This window comes from Tenrec ecaudatus, chromosome 3 (genome assembly GCF_050624435.1).
Source record: "Tenrec ecaudatus isolate mTenEca1 chromosome 3, mTenEca1.hap1, whole genome shotgun sequence".
Lineage (NCBI taxonomy): Eukaryota > Metazoa > Chordata > Mammalia > Afrosoricida > Tenrecidae > Tenrec > Tenrec ecaudatus.
In genome coordinates, this window is record NC_134532.1 from 161,231,140 (window position 1) to 161,245,996 (window position 14,857).

Below are 14,857 nucleotides of genomic sequence, written 5' to 3' on the forward strand. Positions count from 1 at the left end.
TGAGAGTATGTCTTTTCACAAGTCCTTGAAATAGGTAAGGAAACTACCCGTGTAGCTATCTCGAGTTGCAGGGAAGGGGGAGGTTCAGTCCAACTGGGGCACACCTGATATGCTCACATAAAGGCAAAGAGGCCAGGGTGGCTACCAACAAGCACGCAAAAGAGACCTTAGTAAGACAAAAGGTCAAGTAACGGGGGCCGTGGCTTGGGACTTTTCAATTGCTGAGATAAAGGATAATTGGGGATTTGATCAAAGGTATGGTGTTTCAGATTGAAAATTTTTCAAGGATTATAGAACTGTTTCCTAAGGGGGAAAAAATTAGAGGAGTAACACATCTGACTTTCACTGTACATTGTCCCTCTAGCAACAAGAAGGTGAACAGACTGGAAAGGAAAGCAGAAGGAAGCAGGGAAATCAGCTACTAAGTTGTAGCCAGAAGGCAGAGAAGAGACAAGATGAGAGGGGCTTGAACATAGCTGAAATGGTGAAGATGCAGTGAAGTGTTCAGATCTGGGACTGCAGATGATCAGAGTAGATGTGTAGTGTGGGGGTGTGGAGGGGGTGGGCGGTATCAAAGTTGATATACGATGTAGGGCAAGGCCATCTGGAAAGACAATGTAGCCATTCACCAAGAGTCAGACGGTCCAGAGTCAAGAATACAAATGGATGAGATGCATAGTGCCACTGGGGATCATCTAAGGGTTAAAATTTCTTTGCAGCCAGTCAAGTCTAAGATTAACTTCTAAAACCAAAGGAATAAGGAGAGGTGAGGTACATGAGGAGGAACCTGTAAAAGAAGCTTCGAAGGGAATTCCCCCTGGGCGAAGAAGAATTGAGCCGCAAAGGAAATGACATAACTAAAGCAAAGTTAAAAAAAAAGTGTCACCCGTTGTACTCGATTCTTTTAAATGTTATTCATGGTACCTGGCTGAATCAATCCTATTTATCTTCAAAGAGAGATCCATTTTCTTCTTCTTCTTTTTAAGTCATCACTGAGTAAGCCTGTCTCAGACAGGACAGCCTCCTATGACTTTAAATCACAGAGTTGGTATCTATGATAATACTTATGACAATTATGACAGCAGCTGTACTTTACTGCCTCTTCCTTCCTTCCTTTCAGAAATATGAGATTCTCGATGACAGAAGCTTTCAGCTGAGCCCTCAGAATCAGGTCATATATCTGGCAAATGGGCAGGGGAAATATTTATAAAAGGATTACCATGTATCAGGCATATAGTATCAGGATTATTGTGATGATTAACTTAGATGGTAAAAAATGCTGATAAAAAATGAACGAAGTGTTAAATAAACAGAAAAAATAACCCAACTGATGGATAAGGTGCTTTGGGGCATCGGCAAAGCCCGGAGGGAACACAGCTGCATCAGGCTACCGCAGCTTCATGTCCAACGCTATTATAAATAGTTAATTTTTCTTGCTGTCATTTCAAGCTTATCCAACAACATTCTCCAATACAATTGTGTTTCCCCTACAGAATTCCCTGTAAGTTATAAAGTGGTAACTAACAGACAAGAATGTGTCTGTGTGTTCAAACTGGCTGCTGTGTTTCTCACAGCGCATAGATACATGAACTCCCTGTTTTGCACCTTGGTTTAAAGATCTGAAGTAAGTTTGCATAGTATGTTTCTTTTTAGGTCGTCAAGGTACAATAACTGTTCTTTGTTTGGATTTGATAGTATCAGAATTGATGCCAAAAGTCATGTTGTGGGATTATAATGGGACTAATTCAGGCAAGCACATGAAATTGTGATACAAAAACCATGACACACAGACTATGTGCCTGCCTGCTCACAGAACATAGTGATTCCCACGTATTTATTTACTTTTCTCTAGTTGAACACGTACAACCAGGATCACAGTCAAGATTTGTCTGTAGTAGATTAGAGAGAGGCTGTTATGCAGTGAACTGAGCAAGACATTGTATTTCCTTGTTAACTCAAAGTGATCTATTTTTCTGAGTATGAATTAATTTCTTCCTATGAAATAAGAGGCCCAGAGCAATACAAACACAGGCCAGGTTTAAATCTGACATCTGTTAATATAGGCAGTCAATCCTCGGTGCTATAACAAATAGTGTGTGTGATCCTATAAAGAGCAACACTTGAATGGTACTGACACCACAAAGGTCATTCCCCTCTTCATGTGTAAGCTTAGTGTCGGTGTTCCTCTACGACACGTATACCACCATCTCTCTGTAAGTACAACAGAGTTGAAGAAAAATGGAAATTACTTGTACTGCTAGCACCGGGTACATATTTTTTGCCTCTATTTTTACTGAAAAAGGGTTTTCCTTTTAAAAATATGTATATTAATAATCCGTTTATTTTAAGTGACAAAAAGATAAGAAAATGGATGGGTCATATGCTTAAAAACTCATTCATCCATATGTCAATATAATAGCCTCTGTAATTTTATCCTAAGCGCAAAAACCAAACTCATGAAGTCCTCTGTATTTTTATGCCCTAAATGCAAAAACCAAATTCACAGCCATCAAGGCATTCCCAATCATAACAACCTCAGACCCTAAGTCTACCTGGTCTATATCCTACTTCTACTACCACAATAGGTCTATTTAAATGTATGTCATACTGAGGACAGTCTAATAAGATATGCATCTATTTTGAAGGAACACTTGGGATAATTTATCCAAATGCAAAATAAGTCTTCTTCGTCTTTTCGTAAAACTCCAGTATTTATTCGACAGCTGTGTATAGAACAGAAACAGAGATTTGCACCAAGGTTATTCCATGAGACACTCAAAAGAAAGTCTTCACCTTTCCTTTGAAGGGGAGATGGAACAAACCCTTAGCTGGGAGCCAGAGGCAGCCTCTCCCCACACTGTCACATTCAAGTGCAGAACTCTAAGAACTTGAGAATTCAAAATTCAGGTCTGTGTCCTGGAATCATCCCACAGATTTCATTTGGGTGACAAGATGTATTTCAATGAACAATTTTCTAGCTTTATTTATTACTTGTAATGTTAAATGTATGGGAGATGTGATGTTTGGACTTTCATTTGGATTCTATTTTGGGCCTGCAGATGGTAGAATTAAACTCCAAACCATTGCCATCAAGTTGATTCCAATTCGTAGGGAGCCTACAGGACTGAGCGGAACTGGCTGTAAATCTTTTCGAAAGCAGACTGTCATATTATTCTCCCGTGGACCAGCTGGTGGGCTGAAACTGCTGGCCTTTCAGTGAGTAGCCCAGAGCTGACTGCTGCACAAACTGGGCTATGCGTTTTTTGTTTTTAGAACTAAGCTTACCTAAGTTTCAACATTAGGTCCTTAACCCTATATAATTCCCCAAGTCAGCTCCAATTGTTAACTAGCCACCTTTTGTTGGAATAGTTATCAACTGCTGCTAAACTATGCTCCACATGCCAAATACAAAATATTTTAATAGTTCTGTTCATGCTTCCCCCCCCCCCACTGGAATAGTATTCACAATTTGCTTGACTAGTTAATTAATCTTACAACATAGACTGGAAAATTATTCCGGCATTACATTCTAACCTTTATGTATTCCGTTTCTCCATAGTACCTTGTGCAAACATTGCTCTTATCTTTCACTTATTGTACTACATAGCAATTTGTTTCTGGCTCATCTCCAACAATGCTAAACCTCCCGAGGGAAGCATCTATCTCATATTCTTCAATACTATTCTTAATACTTAAATGTATGAACTGAATAGTAAGGTTAAAAAACAAACAAATATGCCAGGAAAAAAGGAAAAAAACAAACAAATATGCCAGTTCATATTTAATTGCCCCTACAAAGACAATAGCCCTTGAAAATGTCATATACCAATTTAAAAGTTTTAAAACCTAAATAATGTGATTTATACAGTAAAGAAAAGTCCTTAATTATATGAAATCATGTTCAACTTTTGTCAAAACTTTCCAGGTTTTAAAATTGCCATACTTACTTCACAATACAATAGGTACCAAATAATAATAAAAGAGCTGGTATAATGCAAAATGACATGAAAACTAATTTATAAATTTAAAGTAGAAATGTTGAATCTGTAAGTGCTTTGTCCTTCAGTAAAATACTAATGGTATTTCTAAAGATACATTATTTTGTGTATGCTATATAAGATGAACAGCCAAAGTAATAAAAAAATAATATAAATTATATTATGTTTAACTGATAGAGACTTTTAAAAGAATGCTCTAAAGATATATTTTAATATTTCAAATGTAATCATTCAAATGTGTCATTATGTGTAATATTTGTAAAATAATTCATATTGGCTATCTTGCTGCAAAGTTTAGAATCTAGTCCATTTTGTGTTACATAATCTTATAGTCCAGCTTTTTCATGCTATAGCTATGGTGAACACAACATGTAGATCTAAATCAGCCACTCGTTCCTGACTTCATTGTAACGAAAGAAACAACCAACATGATTTTAATCTCCATCATCCTTGTCTATTCCAGCTGCACTGACATGTTCAGTGCTTTGTATCTGTATTTTCTCTCTCAAATCTCCTAGCTCCTGATAGCACTGCATTCCTACATCTTGGTGGATTCCTTGACCCGCCATCAGGTTTCTCTTCCCTTTTCAAATTCACCACCATCAAGTCGATCCTGACTCCGGGCGACCTATTTGTGGAGGGGTTGCGTAAGAGCTCACTTTGGGGTTTCTGAGACTGAAACTCTTGACGAGAGTAGAAGGCCTGATCTTGCTCCTGAGAAGTGGCTGATGGTTTTGATCTACTGACCTTGCAGTTACCAGCCCAACATGTAACCACTATTCCACCAGGGCTCCTCCCCATCTCTCAGAGCTCTACACATATGATAGCCAAAGATGTGATTAGAAGCCATTGGAACTCGATGAGCTGTGTTTCTCACCCGAAAATTACCTGTCATGTAGCTGTCTCCTCATCACAGTGTCTGTCTAGATGGTCAGAACCCATTGTGTTATGCTCAAGTTTACCAGACCCTGTGCAGTTCTGTTTCTTCTACTGTGCTCAAGGGCAGATTTACTAAGTGATTTCATCAGTTGGAGAGTATTCAATCTTTCAATCTCATCATAGTTTTTTCGCCTCTAGGCTTAGTTTTCAACCTACCTATGTCTGATTCCTATTCCAGACTACTTTTCTTTAGCACTGAGTTATCATGTTCTGTTCGTGAGCCTGCCAAGTTATGACAAAATTAAATTAAGCTAGTGTGACACCCATTCATCTGAAGTAAAAGTTGGAGCAGTCAGGGGGAGCTTTATTTGAAAACTTCACTTTTATTAACTCTACGAATAATCTGAGCCATGAGAGTCATTACATTGACTCATCTTTGAAAATACAAGCCTAATACCAGAATGATTCTGAATAGAATTACTAAGTGAAAAATCAATGAATCTCTTTAACCATAAAGTGGGGTTAGTCCATAGACTTGGACTGTTTACAATTAGCAGTTGAGTCTGTGTTAAAAGCATTCTTAATTTGATGTTATATAGCTTACCTTCACTTCAACATGGGCCATCAGTACAGCAAAATTGGTCAGGTGATTACAAGAGCATGTAGTGTGTGTCTTATTTGTGGTCAGGAGTCGACAGCCTTGTGTTGACCAATAACCTGTCATCGTGCGCTTGGAATAGCTCCAAAATGAACAGTTAGGGTTGAAATTTTCCTCTGACTGCTACAGGGAGAAAAAAATCAATAAAAGCAATAACTACTTTATGATCACGCAAATTAGGTAGGCATTTTCTTTACAACTAATACCACTTCATACTGTTTCAATTTTCACTGACGTAGTCAATGGTGCTGTTTTATTCAACAGTGAGTACATCACTGTTAACAAATTTACTATAACTGAATGCTGGCTCTCCTTGGTTGGGAATGAGATCACTGTTTCTGTAATAATTCTGAAGGAATATGAGCATAAATATATCAGGGGCACATCAATTAATGTACCAGCAAAGTAACTAAGTTAATTGTGCCAAGAATCAACTTTTGAAACGATGGTCTTCAGAAATCTTTGTTTAATTTATAGTTCTGATCTTTGATATGCAGACATTGTCACAATAACTTCTGGGGGGGGATAAAACATTATTTTATCTTTTGTCTTATTTTTTAATTTAGAAGGTCAACAACTTGAAACATCTTTACCAATTTTAGGAAGTAGCTATATTCAGCTCAAATTAAACTACTACTCTCTTTTTACATTCTGAGAATCATTTAGAAATCAATTTGTGACTTATTTTCTATAATCATTTACATATTCAAGAACCATTTTCTCTCTAAAAATCTCATTTCTAAGAAGAAAGTAAAATACCATTAATATTTGAATGAATAATTAAACATCAAACAATAAAAAATATAAAGTAAATTAATGTTGTTCATATTACAACAAGTATAAATATATTTTGGATAACATTTTTAAACATTAATTCTTACCTTGATATGCTTAACAGTAAACACCACAGGGTCTGCCAAGTAAACTTTATTACTGAACTCCTTGTTTATTGCTGCCGTGATAACCGGGGAATTCACGATTACAGAGTGATTTGTGGACATAGCCTCAGTGCCCAACTTCATACTGGCATTCTCCGTGGACAAATAAGGACCCAAGTTGTTATATAGGACAAATGCCACCCTGATCTCTCCTAAAATAATGGAAAAAGTGAATTAAAGCTGGGGAAAAAAACAAAACTTTAGCATATGCATTATAATGAGATTAGTTAGTCCTAATTAGATTTTAATCAAATTAAAGAAATTAATTTAATCAAATTAAACAAAGTACATGTACACCTGAATAATCAAACATGAATTTTAACCAAAGCATTAATGTTGCAAAATAGTCATATTATTGAAAGACACACACACGCAGCCTTCTGAAAGTTCGTGGAAAAATTCAAGTATCCTTTAATTCCATTTTCCACAAACATTTTAAAGCCCTCCCTTGTACATATTTGCATTAGGAATACGTGTTGCAAAAGACCACTTTAAAATGTGAAAGTGCACAGATGTCACTTTGAGGACTAATGTGCACCTGACTCACACCTTGGTCTTTCTGATGCCCTCATAAGCATGTGAAAGTTGTGTAATGTGTACAGAAGACAAGGGAACAGTTGATATATTTTAATTAAGGTACTCATGGAAAATATTGAATATACCAAGCACTGCTAGGTAAAAAAACAAGCAAGTCCTTTCTTGGAAGAAGTATACCAGAAATATTTTTAGAGTCAAGGATGGCAAGATGTTGTCTCATGTACTTTGGACATGACATCAGGAGGGAACAGTCCCTGGAGAAGACCACTGAGATTGATAAAGTACAGGTTTAGAAAAACAAGAAAGACTATCATCAATATGGATTGATATAGTAGTACAAAAATGGGCTGAAAGACAGAAATAGCTCCCGAGGATTGTTCAGGGCTGGGCTGTGTTTCATTCTGTTGTGCATAAGCTGGTATGAGTCAGAACCAACCTCACCGTGCCTAACAACAACCTCTGCCTCAATCTTTACTCAAAATTTATGTCCTTATAGATAACATGCATAAGTTAAAAAAAAACAAACAGAAAAACATCTTGGAGTAAAAATGACAGGTACTATATTTGGGAGTCAGGGCGGTAAAGTTACCATGGATGCTATTGTTACTGTTGATAAACAAACTCAATCCACTGCTTAAAAAAAGACTAACACTAAGAGGAAAAATAGATAAAATAGACATAATAAAAATTTTAAATATGTGTATATGAAAAATCCCATTAGATTATGAGTAGACTGGCAGGACATACTCTGAAATTTTAACAAAACTTTCCCTTGAAATCTTCTTAAAACCAAAGTCAAGTGTAGTTTAGGTAGCAAAAAATGTCTGCCTTGAGTAACAAGCTCTTTTTCAATCTGTGAGTCGTCAAATTGACAACAGCAACTGGAACGACTGCACAAGAACTTAGGAGGGCAACGAGTGCATCTTCACGGGGAGAGAATAACTTAATGGGCACATGGCTCCACATCACTAAGGGAATGGTCAATGTTTGTGAAATATACATGTACAAACAAATTGATGCTTTTATTGTGTATACTCTCGTGAACAACAACAAAAATAAATTATCCAAGAGATGATGTGTAGGCAAGTAGAATAAGATATATTAAAGAATAGGATAGATTGCAGTAAATTTTAAGTTCAAGGGAAAATTAGATGGAAAGAGAATCAACTTTTCTCATGAACTTTTTAAAGATCCCTTTGTGTGGTTGTATGTGTGCATGTGTTCACATGTACTTGTACATGCATAAGTACTTGTACATACATGCACAGCACATGTACATCATTATTTTCTAGACATTCACTTTCTATTGAGCCCTTGGTATCAGCACCTCTTGTTTCCTATCATAAATATATGATATTTATATATCATATATGTATACAAGACAAACCCACATACAAGTATAAGTCAAAATCATAGAAACACTTATTAAACAAAAATAAGAAAATATGATGTTATTATTTCTTGACATGGCCTGTATCTAACTTGATACATTTCTCAAAGTGGTGTTTTGATCTCTGTAACTCTTACCCAAAGAATCCCTTGCTTTCTGCTTTGCCCCACATCAAGACAGCTGTTTGGGCATGCTCTAGGTCTCTAACTGTATTTCTTGTCTGTGTTTTTGGAGTTGCAAGAATAAAACTACAGCGTGGAGGAACAGGATCGGACTGTAAGGTAGCTGGAGGAAGTTTTAATAGGACATAACTATCCTTGAAAAATAAGTAGTTGCTTTGTTGTCATAAAAATTGTTAAAAGCCTCAGCATACCTTTCCTGACCTTGTCCTCACCAATGCAGCTCTCAATTTTCTTAAAATTTCACAAGTTCCTATGATTCTCCATATAATTTTCTAAATATTTTTTTATTGGGGAATCTTACAGCTCATATCACGATCCATACATTCCTCCAGTGTGTCAAGCACATTTGCACATGTGTTGTCATCATCGTCTTCAAAGCATTCTCTTCCCACTTGAGCCCCGGATATCAGCTTCCCATTTCTTCCCCGTCCCTCCCCCGCCCATCCTCCCCCATGAACCCTTGATAAGTTATAGATTATTTTTTCCATATCTTACATCATTCTCCATCACCCCTCACCCACTTTTCCATTATTTGTTCCCTTGGGAAGGGGTTATAGATTGATCCTTGTGATCTGTTCCCCTTTCTCCCCTCACATTCCCCTAATCCTCCTGGCATCTCTTCTCTCATTGTTGGCCCTGAGGGGTCTATCTATCCTGGATTCCCTGTGTAGCAGTGTGGATGTTCTGGTTTAATCCAGTTTGTGAAGTAGAACCGAGGTCATGATAGCAGGGTGAAGAAGCACCAAAGAACTACAGGACAATTGTGTGTTTCATCTGTGCTATACTGCACCCTGACCAACTCGTCTCTTCCTGTGATCTCTCTGTGAGTGGACGTCCAATTGTCTACAGATTGGCATTGGGTCTCCACTCCATGCCCCTCCCCAATCACCTTTGGTATGGCTTTATTCTGGGTCTTAGATGCCTGAGACAATCTCATTGACACCTCATGATAACAAAGTCTGGTGTGCTTCTTCCATGTGGGCTTTTTGTTTCTGAGTTAGATGGCTGTTTGTTTATCTTCAAGCCTTTAAGACCCCAGATGCTATATCTTTTGATAGCCAGGTACCATCAGCTTTCTTCGCCACATTTGCCAGGGACAAGGGAACAAGAAGTGAACTAAAATCAATGAAAGGAAAGTTGTAGGATCCCTAGTGGGGCTCAATCAAGGTCAATGTAACAGGGAGGAATTATTAAACCCAAATGAAGACTTAACATGATGGTGGCACAAGAGGGAAGTAAAAAGGAAATAGAGGAAAGAACCAGGAGGCAAAGGACATTTATAGAGGATTAAATACAGGCATGTATGTATTTATGTGTGTGTATATGTATGTATATACACATATATATACATATGTATATGTGTGTGAGAGAGAGAATAGAACTATGTACTCATAGCTATATGTTAAGAATTAAGGTTGCAGATGGACATTGGGCCTGACTCAAGTACTTCCTTAAAACAAGAACAATTTGGTCTAACAATCCAGCATTCTGTGATGCTCACCTTCCCTACATGATCGCTGAAGACAAAATGGGTGCATAAGCAAATGTGATTCTGCATATCTTTTAAGGAAAATCTATTAAGGTTACTCCTTGGGAATTTAAAAAAAAGGCATCATAAATTTCTGGGCTGATTTTTCTGCCTTTATTTGAACTGGTCCAATACATCACCTCAGAAGACAATATTTTATTTGGGTTTTCTTTCTTTTTTATTTAAAAATAATTTTATTGGGGTTTTTCAGCTCCTATAACAATCAATATATTATTTGTATCAAGCATATTTGTACATATGTTGCAATCATTGTTTTCTAGACATTTTCTTTTGAGTCCTTGGTATCAACTCCTCTTTTTTCCCTCCCTCTGCACCCCAACCTCATATTAATTGGACTTTCTTAAGACATCATAACAAGACAATATCTAGGCATGCCATCAGTAGTATTACAGAATCAACTTATGTATTACTATCACACACTCATTGTAGAAAAATGTTTAAATGTGTTTTGTTTCAAATAACATCACACGTGTAACCTTGAACCCTACTAGCAATACTTTTTGATTCAATTCTGTGTGTCAGTGTGTATACGCATATAATTTTTATGGGCACTCAATACATAAAGCATTACTTCAAATCAACAAAAAAATGAATGAACACCCCCATTAAAATTGGCAGTAATTTAATGATACACTTAAAGATATATATTTGTATCTATATATCTTTAAGTATATCATTAAATTCTTTTCTAATCTGTTGGAGAATTTTATGGAACAAATGTCACTGCAAGACTGATGCTGTGGAAGGTGATAAAGAGGGGAAGAGAAGAACGAGAAAAATGAAGTGAGAGGAGGAGAGGGGCCAGTGCTGAATAATGCGTCTGATATCCCAGGAAAGAACCAGTGAGTTGATGGCAAGTTTAATGTCACCAAGCCTAAACAGTAAATAAGAACCGAACCTACCATTTCGGCCATTTTGCTTCAATGTATTTGCTGAAAGCTGGATGGTGCTTCCATGGCCCGTGTTTTCTGGGAATTTTAGGTCTTCCAAATTTCCTTCTGTACTCAGCCTGGCAACTTCCAATTCTGTTAAGAGACAAGAGATAGATAAGATGCCCATTGTAAGAAACATGCCAAAATGATAAGAGTACTCTAAATCACTACATTATTTCGGAAACTGAAACATTGGCAATATATTTTATTTCTCATGAGCTATGTAATACTTCAGTGTTTTAAGTAAGTGCAAGTATCCTGTTCCTATATTATTTATTCTCAAATTAAATAAATTAAGGGGGAAGAAACCCACTAACACATAAAGCTATACAAGGCACTCTGGTGGTACATTGGTTCAGTGCTTGCCTAATGAAAGCAGGGCATTGGTTTGGACCCGCCTGCGGATCGCTAGAGAAAACATGTGGCAATCTCTTCCCTAAAGATGGGCAGCCCCGTGTACTTTGTCCTAAGGGGTTGTTCTGTTAGAAGTGGCCCAATGGCACACAATAACAAGAGCAAGGCGGTATAAATAAAAATATAAATATATGGTGGCTTCAAAAAGTTGTTGGGAAAATGGAATTAAAAGATAATTGCTTTTTCCACAATTTTTTTCATGGCCTGTCATAGATCAATAATCAATCATTTTAAGACCTGTCATAGATCAAGGCCCTTCATAGATCAGTAATAAAGTTCAAAATTTTAAATGGAAATCCAAATCTCTATATTTCATTATTGACAAAATATTACCTTTATTTTATAAATGAAATAAAAAACCTTTCACCATGAACAGTTGCACTATTGATTTATCTTTTAATCTAGTCAGTATAAAACAACTTTATAAAATCTGAAATAAAATTGTCAGCTATATCTTTACATGCAATGAAACTTGATTTATTATTAGCCAAATAACTCAGCAATCACGAATTGTTTTATCTTCATTTAACTGATAAATTTCTTGATAGTATACAATTCAAGGGCACTCTTGTTTTACCTAAAACAACCCATAGACCTTGCATTTTCCATCAAAACCAGACTCACTTCCTTTGAGTTCATTGTAACTCAAAGTGACCTAACATCATAGGGCAGAATTGCCCCAGAGGGCATCTGAGGCTGTAAATCTTTTTTTTTTTTTTTAATCATTTTGTTGCGGGCTCCTACACCTCTTATCACAATCCATACATACATCCATTGTGTCAAGCACATTTGTACATTTGTTTCCCTCATTATTCTCTAAGCATTTGCTTTCTACTTGAACCCTTGGTATCAGCTCCTCATTTCCCCTCCCTGCCCACTCCCCCCGAGGCTGTCCATCTTTAAGGCAGCAGATAGACTCCTTTCCCTGCACAGTGGCTAGTGGGTTTGGGCCACTGAACTATTCTTAGCAAGTCAAGTTGTTAGGAGGATAAAAGTTTATAGAGCAAAATATATGTCATATAAATGCATACGTAAAACAAAGAAACAGGAACTGATCGCAATGAGGACTATATAATCCCACTCGAGGGAACGAAGAATAGAATTGCAGGTGAACAGATAGACTGGATGGTGTAAGATACACGGGTGGGTGGGGTAAGGAATACAAATAATAATATTTAATATAATAACAAGTGTTCCTGGGGGAGGGGGGGCGGGGATAAAGGGAGCTGATCCCAACGAGTGCAAGAAGAAAGAAAATATTTTGAAAATGATGGTGGCAATTATTGTACATCATGCTTGATCTAACTGAACTGTGGATTGTAGAGCTCCCAATAAAATGGCTGGGGGGAGCCAAAAGCAAGAACCTCATTGAAAGTCAGCCAGGCTAACACAGTCAATACAGGGCTGTCTTGAGCAAGAGAACACACCTGATTACGGAGACTCGTGATCACTTCCTAATAATACGAGAATCATAATTCATTGTCCTTGAAATAAAACAGCTCCCAACATATCTGGGGCACCATTGATATGACTTTTCTTTCCCTTATTTTACAGTGAAAGTGGCTCCGGACCACGTGGGCATAAGGGACCACTTACGGATATTGTCGGTGTTCTCCCTGACAATGTCTGTCTTCAAAAGGTTATCCGCCAGCACGAAGGCACTCTCCTCCACCGTGTCCAGCAACATGGTGGCTGCGCGCAGCTGATCGCTCGTCGTGAGGTCTCTCCACGCATTCAAAGCTTGCGGCTGAAGGAGGTTGTTAACTGTCTCGACCATTGCCTACAACAGAACGACAGGGGCCTCTAGTGAATCCGCATCGCTGTCAGAAGTCCGTGCGTACACGGTGCCCAGCAAGCAGGGATCAGCAGTGAGCACGAGTTCAGTATTGTCCCAGCCTCCCCTGTGACAGACGGCAGCAGAAGCATTTGCTATTTTGTTCTGTAAAACCCTAGCTGAGCCTTTGGAAAACCTGCCTCCGTGTTGAAGGACAACAAAACCTGCCTCGTGTTGAAGGACAACAAATCGCGCTGTGCTTGCTGCTCAGAATCAACAGCAGAAGCTTCAATGAAAACTAAAGTCACATAATTAAATCATTTGGTTGGAGAACTGTTGACACTTACACCACATCGCCCACTTAAAAAATGTTTTCCTCCACATCACCATAAAACCTGTCGCTGGATTGCTGAACACAACAGGGAGCAGGCGAATAACTACCAACACAACAATATAAGAATGCGCTGCCCATGGGTTGAGAACTCACTGAGTCAACTTCTCTTTTAGCCCGCTCGTGAAAATGTCTCCATGGGTAATGCATCAAAGCAAACATGCTCCAGGAGTTTTAGATATGTTATGTGCTGAGAGACGACTTCTTCATGCTGCTCACTCTTAGCTAGGAAAATAAACACACAGACTTCTCCACCTCTGGCCCTCAGGTGTTTTCTCTTCACGGCATCAGCAGTCGGTACACTCTCACGTGGAGACGAAGCACCGTGTTTGTATGGCTTCATGCAACAGACTCGTCTCTCTAGTTACAAGTTATGTACTTCCTGCGGATTGCTTTATGCTCTGGTTACAAAGAAATCGCAATTCTCCCACTAAGGTCTTGCGATTTTATTCAAGTGCAGAGATTTGAAAAATAACAAAATACGACACCTACAGATTTAAAGTGATCACCCCCGAACGTGTTCATCAAAAAATTAGCATCAAATCAAGAAACAAAGTTGAATGAACAACCAACACAAACCCAGTTTGTGGGCAGCACATAGGCGGTTTAAAAGGAGAGGAAGTGGGAGAGATAGGAGAAACATCTATCACATTGCGCTGTGTGCTTCTGGCTGGTGTTTTTATAGTCGCCAAGTAACAACTGTTAAAGATCCAGCTTCATAATGAAACACCTTGGCTGCCAATTAACACCGGCTTTAAAAACTAATTTGCTTTTTGATAAATGTTATTTTTTTTGATATTTCCCCAGTTTTTCTAAGTTCTGGCCAAGAACAAGAATTACTGAACTTTTATGGAAAATAGTCTTCTTAATCACAACTTGAAGTTTATATATATATATATATATATATATATATATATATATATATATATATATATATATATATATATATATATATATATATATGCATATGTATATATATAAATGAATTTTATGACTGCATTTTCACATAGTTTGCTTAGCTCTGTCGTTTGTTGTAGATTTAAAACCTGACCCAGTCGGCAAGCAAAAACATGCCCGGAGCACAATCAGATGATCTGCTTTCCAGGAGTTCTCCATTGAGAAAATGCCAACAGAATTTGCAAGAAAGAGATTCCCACTGGGGAAAATAATAAATAAACAAACAACGAAAAACATCACAAAGCCTGTCTTTTCTTA

At 37.6% G+C, this 14,857-nt stretch overlaps 1 protein-coding gene across 8 annotated transcripts in view; it reads right to left on the reverse strand.

Annotated features, from left to right (window-relative positions):
* The window catches only part of ADGRL3 (adhesion G protein-coupled receptor L3), a 1,168,212-nt gene that overhangs the window by 330,467 nt on the left and 822,888 nt on the right, over positions 1–14,857 (reverse strand). For all 8 annotated transcript variants that reach the window (XM_075544262.1, XM_075544264.1, XM_075544263.1 and 5 more), the window contains 4 exons: positions 13,074–13,257; positions 11,034–11,156; positions 6,417–6,625; positions 5,482–5,658 (listed from right to left, as the gene is read on the reverse strand). In XM_075544262.1, the coding sequence (XP_075400377.1) occupies positions 5,482–5,658; positions 6,417–6,625; positions 11,034–11,156; positions 13,074–13,257 (693 nt within the window). The remainder of the gene's footprint in view (positions 1–5,481; positions 5,659–6,416; positions 6,626–11,033; positions 11,157–13,073; positions 13,258–14,857) is intronic.